The following is a 16,243-nucleotide window of genomic DNA, read 5'->3' on the forward strand; positions in this document are numbered from 1 at the left end:
TGTCTTTTTCATTTGAAGACATTGTAAAGAAATAGTGCAGCTCTATGCAGTTTGTTTAATTATTTCCTGGAAGCAAACTAACCAGCTGACAGGTTCCTAAATGCAGTGCAACAGTTAGCGCGTCAATAAGGAAAACGTTTGCTTTATGTATTTTTAAGTCATAAAAAATTTGAATTTTCACGGGGAACTACATATTACGCAGCAATGGATACATTTCACGGAAATAGTCAAATCCATGATAACCATGGAAAAAATACAGCCTTACCGGGCAGCAGTTGTGCGGTTTTTGTTTTACGCCGGTTATCATATAGAAAAACATAAATTGTTTCCAAAAGTACAGCAGATTGCAAGACACTGTGAAAACAATCAGACAAGCCCCTGCTTTTGAAAGGTCACAGTTTATTTGTGTGAAGTAAGTGTAAGTAACCTAGAGATGCAGGCATCAGTCGAAGCAACAGCTGGGAGCCATATCCAGAACCATTTTCTTTGATCAGTTGCCCGTTGCCTTTCTGCAGACAGTCCCAATGTGTCCTGTATTTACAACAGCATCCCAGTAAACAGTCCTGATATTGAATCCAGACAGAATTAGCTGCCGCTTGCTTTGCACAGGTTTCTTTATTTCTTTTTGGTGGATCAGCAGGCAGTACGGTTCCCAGGTTTTCCTCATCCCCAGTGGAGCAGAGAGTTGACAAAGGTCACTTAAGAGCCAGTCTGTATTTTGTGGGTATGCTCCAACGATGCCCAGCTCTCCACTATAACTTAGGCCAAAAGTTTTGCACCACCCTGTAAAATTAACAAATTTTGCTTCATGAAGTCAAATGAAACTTGCCGAATGATGTTACGTTAACATATTGCATTACATATCGCTTTGTAGTTTTCCATAATGAGAAACTGACACATTGAGACTGACATTTTGAAATCTAACACTAAGTACTGTAGTACTTCTATGGCTTCTGGTAGACATTTGCGGTATCATTTTGTAATTTCTTTCATTACGTGATGTTAAAAAACAGATCTAACAGGGGTGGGGTGGGGTGGGGGGGGATACAACATGTTTGCTTCAAAGTCTTTCAAACAGGATGGTACCCCACACATGTTTTCATTGCAGTGAATTATTGGACTATATTACCACAAAGACACTGATAACCAGTTTGATGCACTGGTTTTAACATTTGTTGGAAATGATCTATTGAGATTAATCCATATTGTAATGTTTTCTTCTTTGTTTAATGCATTCTAGAGGTTTATAAGGAAGGTAAGTCATAATTTCCTTCCTGGCTTTTAGTACCACATTAATATTTGAATTGATGTATTTTTTAATGTATATTTTTTGCATGCTGGAGGTTCATGCAGTTACTGGTTAGCACGGGTTATCATTGCAACACTGCCATGTGATGCATGTAGTAGTTTTTTGTTGTATTTTGCTTTGAAATATGAGCTGGATTTAATCTAAAAAAAAAAAAAATCTAATTTGCTAGATAAACAAAGTGATGTAAAAATGCAAAACTTTAGCAATTAATTATAACAAATGCTGTATGATGCAGAATTCAGTAAGAATGGATTCCCCAGTTTACTGAGTAAACCAGCAATTAGTAACATATAAAATATATTGGGACATAGCAAAGTTATAGTCCCTTATGCTAAGAACTGATGATGCTTGCCATTGTGCAATTACAAATCAAATGTCTAGACTAGAATTGAATTTGTTGTGCTGTTAGTCAAAGCTGACTGGCAACTTGCAGTGTTTTGTGAGTGTAGAAAACTTTGCCAAGGGTAGTGGTAGAAGAAAATCAATAGTTATCTTGTGTCAAGGAAATCACCTTTGTAGTTAAGTATGTTTGGATATAAAATGTTTCAGTGAATACATGTTTTTTTTAGTTTTTTGAAAAAGTTGAATCTTCTTCTGCCTCTCTGTATCCATTTGTTTTCTGTTTTTCACTGTTTCTTGATTTTCTTCATGTTTTTAAATCCACGTCTTTACTGAAGCCACCAGGGGAACTTGTGGCACTGCATATCTCTCTGCATGAGATACAGTGCCAGTTTTACAGTGATGCATTTTGTCCATAGGCAGCACAAGGAGGAGGGCATAGGACACTTCTTTATGGCCACGCCATTCTCCTGAGACATTCGTTCAGTTCAATGGTAAGATTTCCCTTTTTCTTTACCTCAATGCTGGCTGGAACTATTAAAACAAAGATTACATTGTAAGTCATCAAGGTCATGAACAACCTGGTAGATATCATATCAGAGACGTTTTCTCTCCAGTGCAGCTCAACCTTCACGTTTTACATCAGGAACTTGTTTACTCAGACTACAGTGTTTGCCTCATCAGTCTGTCTGAGCAGACTTTTCAATATGAAGCTTCATCAAGTGCCAACTGGAGCCTAGAAGGGTGTTCTGCACCATCAAGCAGCAAATGAAACTTTAGAAAGCAAAGTACAATTAGATATAATCAACTGAGGACTCAAACACATGGTCCATAAGTGTCATAATAGCAAGACTTTTAGATTCATGTTCTTCATTACGTGTTTGCAAAAAGTTTTGGATGTTTGTGGTCAGTTACTTTATCACCTGTTTAATATCCTAGTATGTCTTCTCTGTATGATTCTCTATTGTTGTTTCTACTAAGATAATGTTTGAAGCAGCTCATGTTATGCAGGCTTCATTGCACTTCTTCAGTGCTTCACTGTCTGATTCACAGCTGATAACCTATTTTTTTTGCTGCAGTATTTAACATGTTTGACTACATCAAGATCCCAGACAGACAAACTTGCATTTGATGTGGGATTGCAAGAGGATTCAACAGGTAACAAACACTTCAGTTTATTTCAAATGTATCCTAAAAGAACAGAGGTCCAAAAATGAAGCTGGAGGAAAGCAGCAATATCAAAACCCCTGAAAACTGTCAGCTAAAGTACCCGTGATACAGTGTTAATGACCAGTGGATTAGCACTTCTGAGACCCAACTTGACTAAAGCTGCTTTGCAGGCAGCATAGTTTAGCAGAGGACTTAAACAGGAGATCACTGACAGATTATTTGCAAAGCATTCACAATGGTTGTAGCCCATCACCTCAGTCAGGGAGATGAATGTAATGGGCAGTCTTGTGCGGTGCTCTGAAGTTACGGATTCTGACACTGTTAAAGTTTTTGTTAGATTAGTCTAGTATTTTTGTCAAGTATCATGAATGATGCAAACAGTAGTTGGCCTACTATGAAGAAACTGTAATAAAATTCGACTAAAGCTTTGATGAGAATGTCTTCTCAATGCTTAATGCCGTAGTCAGTAATAAACATTTCCTAATGAAAAGGTCATAAAGTGTTAGTGTTATTTGTTAGATAGTTTTGCTACCAGAATTACGCAGCATCTTTTCTAAAAGCCTTCATGCACAGGCAACAGCCAACAGAACAGTCCATGTGCTGTATTTCATGTCTGCCATTCCTGTGTGCTGTGCAGGTGAAGCATGCTGGTGGACCATTCACCCTGCCTCCAAGCAGAGATCGGAAGGAGAGAAGGTGCGCATTGGTGATGACCTCATCCTGGTCAGCGTCTCCTCAGAGAGGTACCTGGTAAGTCAATACACAACCAGAGTCCAGTCTCTGAAACATGGAACGTTGGGTCTGGTCAACACTTGTATGAAGATTGGATTTTGCAGGAAGTAACCAATGGCACAGATTCTGACCATGATGGCTCTTTAATCATGTAAATGAGCCCTACTCTTTTAATGCTGGGGTTAAGACGCTTGCTTACAGTGTTGTGATTGGTGGTTTGCGCCCAGCCTCCTATCTCTTGTGCTAGCACCTTGTTAGGCACCCAAAAGCAGTTCCTTCAGTTGAGATGTTAAACTGAGATCCTGTAGCTTCATAAGCTACCTTTTTAGTGCTGTCCTCCCATGAATTCACGAATTCGCTAAATGAAAACGGCAATATCTTTTCTATTTTAGATGTCACATTTATTTATAATTCCTCTGTTTCCACCTCACTGCTTGGCTGTGTGTGTGTGTGTGTAGTTAAAACATCAGCATTTCAGCAGCATTTGTTACCTTGTTATCTCCCCCATCCTGCATCCTGGTTTAAACTCTCAAGTATTGCCAGATCCAGCTTTTCTTTCTCTTCCAGCATCTCTCCAGTTCCAATGGGAACGTACAGGTGGATGCCTCTTTCATGCAGTCACTCTGGAATGTACACCTTACTTGCTCCGGCAGCAACGTTGCCGAAGGTGAGTCTTCATTAGAAAACACTTTATCACAACATCTTCATGGGTAGCATTTTTTGTTATGTTTAATTGAGCAGCTTTTGCATGACTGTACAAGAAGAGGTCTTGGCTAACCTAAGCTCCACCTGCACTCTGTGTATAGCGTGTTCTGCCAATTGGACAGTCGCACAAGATAGCGAGTACTGCTTGGAAAGCATTATTGCCAGATATGCCCAACGATATACTGTCAGTTAGGTAGTAGGCAAACCCTTAAAAAAAAAAAACAAAAAAAAAAAAACACACCACTTCAAATCTTCCGTAATAGTAAAATAATTCAGCTTAACAATGTCATGCAAAAACACAGAACTGTGATGTGCTTGTATAAAAGAAACTTGGATGGAAGTTAATGCTAGTTTGCTTTTTGCTTTTAAGATTTCCCTTTTTCTTTACGAAACAAACTGAAGGTTTTAATAAAGCCACCATCCATAAGCGTTCCTGCAATCTGAACCTGTAATGTAGTGTTGTCATCCTATGGGGAAACACCACTGACTTAGATATTTACATTATACAGTAGGCTTTCTAGCTACTTTTCTCCTGCCAAGTTATTTTATATATATATATATATATATATATATATATATATATATATATATATATATATATATATATATATATATATAAAAATACATTATTTATTTCTTTTAAGAAAGGCTCTTGTACTAGATTTGTATGACCAACTAGTTCCTCTTATCATAGATTCCAAATGGATTGATAATACAATACTGGTAATATACTGCTTTTGTTTTATCGATGTGCCTACTGATGGTATGATCTTCCACAGGGTACTTGCTCGGTGGACATGTGATGCGTCTGTTTCATGGTCACGATGAGACTTTAACCATCCCATCATCTAGCCAGAGCGAGGAGCAACGCAGGTGAGTTCTTCCTGTTACACAAAATAAGAACATTTTGCTGTGCATACTAATTCATTGACAACATGTACTGACATGAACTTTGTCTGCATGCTGTGTACAATGCATAATATAGTATGCACTCTATTGTGTTGAACATTCATACTTGGGTCGTGTTCCTAGTGTAATACACACATCTACATCACATGCTGTCCTATTATAATTACCACAATATACTATATAGACTATTGTAATCCTATTTTTGTTGGAAAACCATATATAACACATTTTTTAAAAATGTGTGCCTGTTATACATCAGACCTTATGGTACCGTGCATGTAGAATTGACAGGCATCTCTTAAGGTGTTTGATTTATAGAGCCCTGTTTAACAATGGAATAAAGCTATTTTAATGGTATACCAAAAGCAACACACATTTGAGCTGTAGTTAGGAGACATTAAATACTGTATTGAGTAGTTTTTTATGTGTTTTTAACCAGTAAGTGAAAGAAAGTGTGTGTGTGTGTGTGTGTGTGTGTGTATATATATATATATATATATTATATATATATATATATATATATATATATATATATATATATATATATATATATATAAAACATACATACATACATACATACATGTACAGTCTAACTTCATTATAATGAAGAAATGTTTGTTGTATTCACTGTAATAGGGTTTGGCAATTTGCTGTATCAGAATGATGAAGAAACGCCCAAATTGAATTGAACATCTTTATACAGTATACAGTAGTTCTTTCAAGACAACTTCACAATAATCAATGTTTAAACTCTATATTTAATAGAAAACAGTAAAGAAATGAAAAAAATAAAAAGTACACTTACATGCCGAATACAGTTATTACGTGAAAACAAACAAATGCAAATGACAGACTGAAGATTATGCACAAGCAAAGTGTATCGCTTCTTAATCATGAACTACTCTAATAGCATTTCAGAATATAACAAAAAAACATACAAATAGGAAGGGAGCTTATTCATAAAATGGAAAGGAAGGCGAGAGTGATTTCATTGGCCAACAAGTGTTTAACCCTGTGCAAATATAGTAGGTCACCATACCAGCACAGCGTGGAGCTTTTAGAACCATTGCCTTATTCATTTGACATCCGATTCAGTTTGGCAGGGGTGGGGTGAGGTGGGAGGCTGCCGTTTTATAAACACTGTAACACCCAGGATTTTCAAATAATATCCAGTATCTGCATGACTAGACTAAAAACAGCACCCCGGGGTTTGTGGACCACACCTTTGACCCCCCCATTGGAATGTTGTTTCTTTTATATTGTAACTCTAGTTTAATCCGCTTGCCTCAGACTGCTGCTCTTCAAATTCATTTGAGATTCTCTGTTTCAGATTCAGATTAATCAAGCACTTCTAGTTACTGTGCTTTCTTACAAGGGCAGCATTATGGCTTCATTGTTTTTATTTTTTAACAATTCCTTGCCTGTACTATGCACTTATACGTCTCCCTATGCTTTGTTTCATGGTAGTTTGCAATAAGATTTCGAAATGTGCTGATACATTCACATGCAAATAAATGGGTCCAGCTCTGTTCTAAGGTGTTGACCCTGCCACTATGTCTGCAGGATAGTGAACTATGAAGCAGGAGAAGCCGGGGCCCGGGCTCGATCTTTGTGGAGGCTGGAACCCCTTCGGATCAGGTAAATCAAACTGGCCCCTTCCACATCTCCTCTTTCCCTTCGGATCAAGTAAATCAGTCCCTTCTGCTCCAAACACTGGCAGGAGTTAATGCAACAGAACAAGGTTTAGTGGAGTTTTGAAAAGGGTGACTTTTACTGTCGCCTATACTTCTACTAATACATGAGCTGTTACATCCCACTAGTTCCAGTGAGGTCATACCTGCTCACTTTAGGATATAGATGATACTCACTGTAATTAAAATCTCTGCGCCGCAACAGCCTGTAGAAGGATTTCTTGATTGTTTAATCAACAGGGCGAGTCCTGCTTGTTTCATTAATCTAAGTGTTCTGTGTTGTGAGATCATCAAACCTGGGTGTTTGTTTGCAGTTGGAGTGGAAGTCACATTCGGTGGGGTCAGCCCTTCCGTCTTCGACACATCACCACAGGGTACTACCTGGCCTTAACGGAGGATCGAGGTCTGGCTCTCCAGGACAGGGAGCAGTCCGACACCAAATCCACATCTTTCTGCTTCAGAGCATCAAAGGTAAGGCTGGTGAAAGAGGTGTCATAGAGGAGAAATACTTTTGATCTGTTTCAAAGGTTGATTTGATCCACCTGCTGAATACCTGCCGAGAAAGGCCACAGCTGTTTTTTTTTTTTTTTTTTTTTTTTTTTATTTTACAGCACCTGTCTGCGATGATTCTAGAATTTCCCATAAATAAGAGGTTGATGTATTCCTGGGGTTTCCCAGTGCTGTAAAGTTCTCTTAGAATCCAGCGTTGGTTTATCCTTGTAGGATATAGTTTGATCAAATCAACCCCTTTGACCCTATGGAATGAGCCCTCATTTACTTTGCCTTCTGTATGTTCACTGGGTTACCTGAACTGGGGTGAGCAAATAAAGTCCTATGGGCCAATCCACACAAGGTTTAGCAGAAATGATTTCTCTGGCTGCCATCTTTGAGCACATGAGCGAGGCAGTTTACAGATCTTTACAAAGACAGAGTGCTGCTGTAGACTCTGGATCATCCACTTCAGTGCTAAACAAATACAACTGATTGTAGCTAACAAAATAGTTCCATACATTTGAATTAATTTATATGAGTCTCAAATGTGCATCTTTGAAAGCAACAAATTTTTAACCAAACATCAATTTTCATTTTTAAAACACTAGGCTAAAGAAATCTTGGTTTGCAAGTCTTGCTTTTAGATTGCCTTGTGCTTCCTGGGTCACCTTGAGGGTGAAACTGCCCCACGCCTTCACTGGCTTCTTTGATTTCAATAGCCAATCATTTGGTTATATTTGAACCTCTGAATAAAGGTATTGTCATTATTAGTACATGGTCAGAATGGGTTAAAAAAGAAGCTTTGCTCACATGTACTTTGTCCTTGATTGAGCCTAGTCTAGTTTTCAGGGCTTGTCAGCTGTGCATACCAATGGAGGTTACAGGTCTCTCAGCTATCAATGTTAATTACAAATCTGTGTCAACCTAGCAGTTTTACACAGTTTTTTTTTTCCCATATATATTTTTATTTAATTCATAATTATAATGAGCGTAGTACAAACAGAATAGAATAATATATCAGACAATACAATGTTAAATAATTAAATGAAGTTTAAATGAAGTTAGTCACATCCAGTTCAAACTAGTGAACCCTTCAGCCAAACATATCACAACCCATTGCAATAGACAATATACAGTAAATGCAAAAATAGTAACATTCGTGTACAGTAGGTTAATCATGTAGGTTGATGTTAGTAAGATAATTTGATGCATTGTTCCATATGTTTTTAAAGTTCTCAAGTTTGTAATTTAAGGTGAATGATATTTTATCAAGGTCTATATTATCTAATAATAGATTTCTCCATATTTCTATGATCTAACCGGGGGGGGGGGGGGGGGTAGGGGTAGGGGTAGATTCTTTCAAAATAATTCTAATATAGCTTTTATTAGCAACCAAAAAAGAAGAAATAATTTTTGATGTGTTTTTAGTGCTTGCGGCATGGATGGAGGTAGATTTATTTCATTAAATGACATATCTAAAACTTATTTTGAAATTGGTGAAAGATAATCAATATGTATTTGTGACAAAGTGGCCGCCCCTGTGTATGTTATCTGTTATGTTGCGTGTGCTTTGTTAAATGTTGGTGTATAGTCATTGGTACACGGGATATAAATGGGTCTGTAACACAAGGGTTTAAAATGTATATTTTTATTTAGGCACGGGATTGTTCATCACTTCACGTACATTTAAAGTAGTTAAAATGTGAGCACGAAGTTGCACATAATTAATTCACGTGCTGGGATTCAAGTGAATAATTAATTAGTAATTGAATCCCAGCACAACAGTATATATAGATGCACATTTTCACATACTCGCGGTAGGGTGTTCGGTGAGTGGAGAACGGGAGAGAGAGGAGAGTTAAAATATCAATTGCTATTGCGTGCTGGTGGGACCAGCACGATACTTGTATTTATCTGTTCACCGTGTTTGTTAGTGTGTCTGTCCGTGCACCGTGTTTTGTTAAGTATAGTCTGTTTTTGTTTGTCTATTTATTTTGGCGTAAAGTGCCGTGTCCTGTTCTGTTTGTTTGTTCAACCCTTTTATTTTGCAATAATCCGGCGCAAGCAAGCGCCATCATTATTTCATTTCATCCGTCCTGTTTTGTGTATTCATTTCCTGGTTCTGACGCTGCCCGCTTTGGCCGTCTCTGTGACAGTATTTTATAGAATTCTGATGGAAAGCCATCATTCCCTGGGGTTTTACCCATTGGTAAAGACTTGATTGCATTCTGAATTTCATCTGTTGTAATAGGTTTATCTAGTGATATTTTACCTTCTGTATTTAAGTGAAGGCTATGGTTAGGGTTAGGGTCTAAAATCTAATTGTCCTGTAGTGAGCTGAGTAGATGAACTATATCATTTTTTATAAAATGCCCTGAAATTTTCATTGGTATTTGCAGTGTCTGCAGTAATGACATTGGATTCTGATTTAATAGGAGGAATTATTATATTTTGTTCAAGATTCCTTAATTTATAAGCCAATAGTTTACCTGAACGGTCTTCTTGTTATTTCTTTTTAATTTGAGTAATTATGAAACGCCTCTGAAGTAGACTAATGAAAATGTAGTCTTAGTTAAATTCCTGTAATTAATTTTAGACGGGTCTTGTGTCTTCTAGTATTTTTTTTTTGTTCTTTTAATTTTATTAATTTCTTCAATTTGTTTCTTTTTCTTTAGAGAAGAATAATAAATACACCTGCCTCTTAGAAAAGCTTTCATTGTTTCCCATAATAATTTAGGGAAAGTAGATGGTTGTTTATTGACTGTCAGAAATTATTTAATTTCTTTATCAAGAAAATCTTTGAAGTCTTTGTCTTTAATAAGAGAGCTGTTAATTCTCCAATGCAATTGTTTTTGACATGGCGCTATGGATGATGAAAATATTATAGATATTGGGGCAAAGTCTGATATAAGATTTACATCAATTTAGCATTTAGTACATCTTTAATGATAGATTCTGATGCTAAAATCATGTCATCTAATTCAGATTGATTAAATTATTTCATCAAATTCTGCAATGCTTTAGATGGATTTGAAAGTATTTTTTTTTTTAGTTTTTTTTTAAATTTGATTAGATCTATGAAGACTTTCATCTAGAACCATATTAAAATTTCCTCCTATAACAAAATGGATGTAGTTCCATTGACATATAATTTATCAGCTAGATTGCTGAAAAATTATTTCTGATTAGCATTTAGTGCATAGACACTGGCCAAACCTAATTCCATGCCGCCCCCCCCGCCCCCCCCATTTTAATTTTGATGGCGATAAATCTTTCTTCCTTCATCTTGAATTTGATCAATCAAATGGAAATGAAGTCTCTTATGAATTCAAGTTAAAGCACCTCTCGCATGGCCTACCCATCTCTTTTTGAGGTTTGTGGTTTCTCCTTCAATTAAATGTGATTCTTGAATTAAAGCAATGTCATATTTTTGTCTAGAGAGGGAGGATATAATCTTGTTCCTCGTAATTGGATAGTAAAAACCCTTAACATTCCATGTTATGATCTTAATATTGGGATCGGGATTACCAGTAGTCACGTGTGATAATAATCTTTAGGGATACAGATACAATCATGTGTTAATTTAAAAGGGTTATATTGTTTGTTTTGCTATGTGTCTAATGTTGTGATTATCATTATGGGCATAAAGTAGTTTTGACTGGATGTATAATTCAGAACAAAATCAATACTTGAATTAAGTAACAAAAGTTAACGAACAAAAAAGGACAGCTAAACGATTCAACAGCTGTCACTAATGTTGGCAAGTAACCATAAATAATACAGCAAACAATTAATTAAAAAAAATAACCAGAAAAAGTATGCAGGGTCTTGAGGCTTAATATAAATCTGATGACCCATCAATGTCTTTAAATGTTAGCTAAACCACCAAACATACTCGTGTAGATTAATAGTTCATAACTCATGTTAAATACTTTGAATAATAATAAAAAAACTGAGCTTTTCCCTTTCCCTCATACATAAATCAATAATAAACACAAGAATTTAAAAAAAATGTGTGCCTTCATCTTCTCAGTGTGTGCATCCTTTTATGTGTCTGACCCACAGGAAAAACTGGAATCCAGCCCAAAGCGGGATATTGAAGGCATGGGGATGGCTGAAATTAAATACGGAGATTCAATTTGCTTTCTGATGCACGTGGACAGCGGACTGTGGGTGTCCTACCAAGCTCCGGATGCCAAATCAGCACGTCTGGGACCCCTGAAAAGAAGGGTGAGTACGAAATGAGCGGGTACATTACACTGCGTGACATGCTTTGAGCCAAACGACACACAAAGTTAAAGTGCAAACAAATAACTCAAGAATGAGATGTAGAAATGTAGAGCTTCCTTTAACCTTTTGTAGTACAGGATATTGTGTTTTGAAATGAAAATACAAGCTGCACATTTTAGACCCATGTTGCTAATGGATGTCTAAAATGACTAAGATTTATGGGCTCGCTGCAGTTACTTTAAGTGGTTCTGTGACATCATAATTCACAAGAGCAGACCTCACCTCAACTCCTCCCTACTTTCCCCACAACTGCCCATTTACCTGAACTTGGTCCCTGGTATTTTACAGAACTGTTATCGCCACCTGTTCTAGTTACTTTACTGTACACCTTGAAGTGGCTCACTGGGTCTTTTCCCTGTTCTCTCTAGGCTATACTTCATCAAGAAGGACACATGGATGATGGTGTGGCGTTACAGCGCTGCCAGCATGAAGAATTCCAAGCGGCGCGTATCATCCGCAACACGTCAAAGCTGTTCAGTCTCTTTATCAGGTAAAACTGACTGTGCTCAAGCCAGTTACCTAATGAAACCTACTGTACAGGCTAGACAGTGTGTGGGAAAGAATAACAATAACACATGCAACTCGCCTGGGTATCATGATGTACTGGTCTAGCAATGAAAGAAAGGGGAAGAAATGAAAAGTAACCTCCTGTAGTGTCAGGGTGAAATGCCTGAAGGTTGTAGCCTGATAAATAAGTCTGAAGTTAGGCAAGGTTAGCGTGATTCAGGGAAGATTGTTAGAAGTGTCATTCACTGTGCAAGATAATGACTACCTCATTAGATCTTCACTGGCATTAGATTGCTGATGGAGAATTGTTACAAGTCTATTGAGGCACAAAGTAAGTGTAATCAAACCGTGGTGATAGACTTGGTTGTGGCATTAATCTAGGTCATGGTGACCTTTTTCTATGCTGGATTGGTTTTTGCCTCGGACTTCGGTAAATGTGGTATTTGTTTTTGTGAGGTGGGTTTTTCACCTTGTTGTTGTTCTCCCACCTGCTTCAGGGACCTGGACAGTCTGAGTGGAAAGAACCGAGCCTCCATCACCCTGCCTATTGAGGAGGTTATGCAGACCCTGAACGACCTTATCGACTACTTCCAGCCCCCAGAGGAGGAGGCGGCATATGAGGAGAAGCAGAACAAGCTGCGCTCGCTGAAGAACCGACAGAACCTCTTCAAGGAGGAGGTGAGTGAGGCTGGGCAGGTAGGGCAGGCAGGGCCCCATTGTCATGTCCTGCCAGTGTGAGACTAGGGCAGGGGCAGGCAAAGACAGGCCAATTCATTGTTCCAACCATGTCCTTAATCCCAATTACACACTTGACAAGCAGTTAATCATCTAAAAATATGTAGAGCTAACAATACAGTTCAATTAAAACTTACCTGATACAGCAACTAAAGGTAACAATACCTACAACAGAAAGTACTGCTCTTACTATGTAAGTGTCACTAAAATGAGTTACTATAGTGTACAGAAGAGCACTGTTCTTAAAAGTACCAGTATTATTAAAACCAAAAGGGTCAAAATAAAAAATAAAAAAAAACTACCTGTTTGTGTCCTAAAGGCTCAAGCTTGTTCTTAGCAGGCCCCTGTTTTCTCTCTGTTTGAGTGAAGAAAGCTCCATGACACTTTTGAAAATGATTGCAGGTAAGTTAGGGCAGTGCCTGACCTCACCAGAAAGCCAATTCAGTTTCTTTAAAAGGATTGAATCTGGCCAATCTATTGTAGCTTTTTATTTCTCACAGGTAATAATACATCGCCAGCTGACCCTTGAGTTCAAAGACTAAATCATTTGATTAACCATCAAAGGTCAGGCTGTTCTGGCGTGTCTTCACTATTCCTTAAAGATCCATCTTTCACATCAATCCTGTAATTAGCTGGATGATAAGACCCCCTTGCTTGTCCTCCACTGGTCGTAATAGCATGCTGTTTACCTGTAAAGACAGTAGCATTTAAGACCCTGCCAAGTAGATATTTTATTCATCACTTTTCACAGATAAGGCCAAGCCCTAATTACAAGTGGTTTGCTCTAACCTACCTACCCGTCATTCTAACCCTGTCCCAAATAGTTTTATTCATTCTAGAAAAAACATTTTTTTTTTTTTTTTTTTTTTTTTTACAATCAAAGAAACACATACAGGTAGTTTATCCACAGTTTTCAAAACCCAAACCCAAAGCAAAAAAGATTAGATTTAGATTGCACACTGCAGCCAACCAACATTATTTTAAGGGGGGCCTTACCATTTGTTTTTTGTTTTGGTTTTTGGTTTTGTGCAGCAGCTGTAATGTTACTTCTAACCTTTTTAAGGCATGTATTATTTGTAAATGAAGTGGCCAGGTAAACCCATTACAATGCTTCACTTGCGAGCAAGCATATTTCTTATTGCATTATGGAGGTTGCTGTAAAATTGCAGAGAAATGCAATCGTGGATGATTCATCGGTCATCCTGTTTTCAGCGTGTGTGGGTAAAATCAAATCCCATTACACTTCCATCTCAAAAGTGAAGGCAACAGATTGATTGTACAGGGTGGCAAATGACTGAGGGAAGTCACTCAAACACTTTGCATGCTTATTTTGAGTAAATAGCAAACCAAATCCTCACTGATGTATTTTAAAGAGTGTGTGTGTTAAACGGGCGTTCATATAGACAGAAGATAGCAATCTAGTTAATTGCAACAATCTCTAATCTGTGAGGCAGATGTTAATGAATACCATCTCTCTCCCTCTCTCTTTGTCACATTTCCTAGGGAATGCTCACCTTAGTCTCGAACTGCATCGATCGACTCAACGTCTACAACAGCGCGGTGCACTTTGGGGAGTATGCAGGCGAGGAAGCTGGGGCCGCATGGAAGGACATTCTCAACCTGCTTTATGAGTTACTGGGTAAGTGAAGGAATGCCTCAATGTGCTGAAGGTATTGGTTTGATCTTCATCTGCTCTCACAGAGGACCCAGAGGACAGAGGAAGGTGAAGTAGTCCCCAGGGGAAGGCCACAAGTCCTGCGTGGGGGTGTTGTCAAACACACTGTTTACACAGTAATGTGTGTACAGTGTCTAAATGTTTCTAAATATGTATATTATTTGCCATATACACAAATGTTGGACTCATCTAATGATCTAAAAGATGGCAGATCTATTATCCGGCATGATTTTAAAATAAAGGTTATGAGAATACTCTCTAGTTTTTTTTCCAACTGTAGTTAGTCTATTTGGAGGTCTTTTTGGCAACTGACTGACAAAATGCTAGATATTTTTTTAAGCAATTAAACAGAGTCTAACACCCTTAGTTCTGCTGAGTGAGTAAGAAACATGGATTGTACTAAAACTGAATTGGTCCATGTGGCCCATCTGCTTTCAGTGTTTTTATGTCACTGTCGGTGGTGTTTGCACAGTGGCATGCAATTGAGAATTCTGGCCCTGAGTGCTGTGCTGTCAGGCCCTGATTGGCTTGAAATACGTGCAGCAGTGGTACAGTACGTCTGTTCTGACTGCCACTCCTGTCGCCCCTTGGGGCAGTGTGAAATATGTCTCAGCAGCCTCAGAGAGTATTTCATTATTACTAAGGGGTTGCATAAGCATATGGTCTTAATTCAGTTAATAGTTGCATGTGAAAAAAATATTCATGTTTGCCATCTGGTCAATGAGCATTGAATTAAAAAGCTTACACCTCAATTTGACAAATTATACATCTATAACATTTTTAAAAACACACAAAACAAAATTTGAGTACAGCTGTGATTAAGTAAAAAGACCCTCTTTTCTACATGTTTTTGCTTAGTGGAATGTTCTGTTGCAAGTACATTACAAAGGCTTTCTATTATATTCTCATCACACCTCGCCTCTTCCACAGCTACATTCTAATGAGGTTTAGGTGTCCCTGGATAACTGTTACCTTTCAGGACTGTTTCTCCCGTATACTTAGTTTTTGGATTTACATAAGTAGCAAATGTAAATTGGGATGCTGTAGTCTGTTTGTCCTTGCAATTGAAATTATGCATGAGAAACAAAAAGCACTGGCCAAGGGCACCAAAAATGTTTTAAATTTAAAAATAAATAAATAAATAAATAAATAAATAAATAAATAAATCCATGTTAAAGCCTTAACTGTCTTCATGCTTTTGTGATTTAAAACCCCCTCGCTGTTTTGGACCCCCTCGCTGTTTTGGACCACTTTAATGAAGCAGGCCTGAGTCAGTGACCACGTCCACCCTGACTAATTCATCTTTTTTTCAGCTGCCCTGATTCGTGGCAACAGAAACAACTGCACCCAGTTCTCGAAGAACCTGGACTGGCTGGTCAGCAAACTGAACCGACTGGAGTCCTCTTCAGGTAAAGGCAGCTGTTCTTGTATTTAATCAGTTCAGATTCTCTTTGTCGTTTGAAACAATGCTATTTGCTGTCAATGGCGAGTATAGTGCAAGGTGTAGCCTTCCCTTTTTTCCATTTTAACTATAACAAGTTTAACTATGGTTCAGTCCAGTAATGACAGCACCAGCCTTATTAGCCATTTTAAAGCCATGTTGGCAGACAGCCAAATCTCTAGGAAAGATGCACTCTACTTGGTTAAAAATAACCACACACTATTAAAGCTTTGTAACTGTTATTGTGA

At 37.9% G+C, this 16,243-nt stretch overlaps 1 protein-coding gene across 18 annotated transcripts in view; it reads left to right on the forward strand.

Annotated features, from left to right (window-relative positions):
• The window catches only part of ryr3 (ryanodine receptor 3), a 146,022-nt gene that overhangs the window by 27,865 nt on the left and 101,914 nt on the right, over positions 1-16,243 (forward strand). For all 18 annotated transcript variants that reach the window (XM_041267175.1, XM_041267178.1, XM_041267177.1 and 15 more), the window contains 12 exons: positions 2,068-2,142; positions 2,728-2,806; positions 3,456-3,568; positions 4,118-4,217; positions 5,035-5,128; positions 6,728-6,802; positions 7,170-7,326; positions 11,413-11,577; positions 12,006-12,127; positions 12,642-12,822; positions 14,383-14,518; positions 15,868-15,963. In XM_041267175.1, coding sequence (XP_041123109.1) covers positions 2,068-2,142; positions 2,728-2,806; positions 3,456-3,568; positions 4,118-4,217; positions 5,035-5,128; positions 6,728-6,802; positions 7,170-7,326; positions 11,413-11,577; positions 12,006-12,127; positions 12,642-12,822; positions 14,383-14,518; positions 15,868-15,963 — 1,393 coding nt within the window. The remainder of the gene's footprint in view (positions 1-2,067; positions 2,143-2,727; positions 2,807-3,455; positions 3,569-4,117; positions 4,218-5,034; positions 5,129-6,727; positions 6,803-7,169; positions 7,327-11,412; positions 11,578-12,005; positions 12,128-12,641; positions 12,823-14,382; positions 14,519-15,867; positions 15,964-16,243) is intronic.

Source organism: Polyodon spathula, chromosome 12 (assembly GCF_017654505.1).
Source record: "Polyodon spathula isolate WHYD16114869_AA chromosome 12, ASM1765450v1, whole genome shotgun sequence".
Lineage (NCBI taxonomy): Eukaryota > Metazoa > Chordata > Actinopteri > Acipenseriformes > Polyodontidae > Polyodon > Polyodon spathula.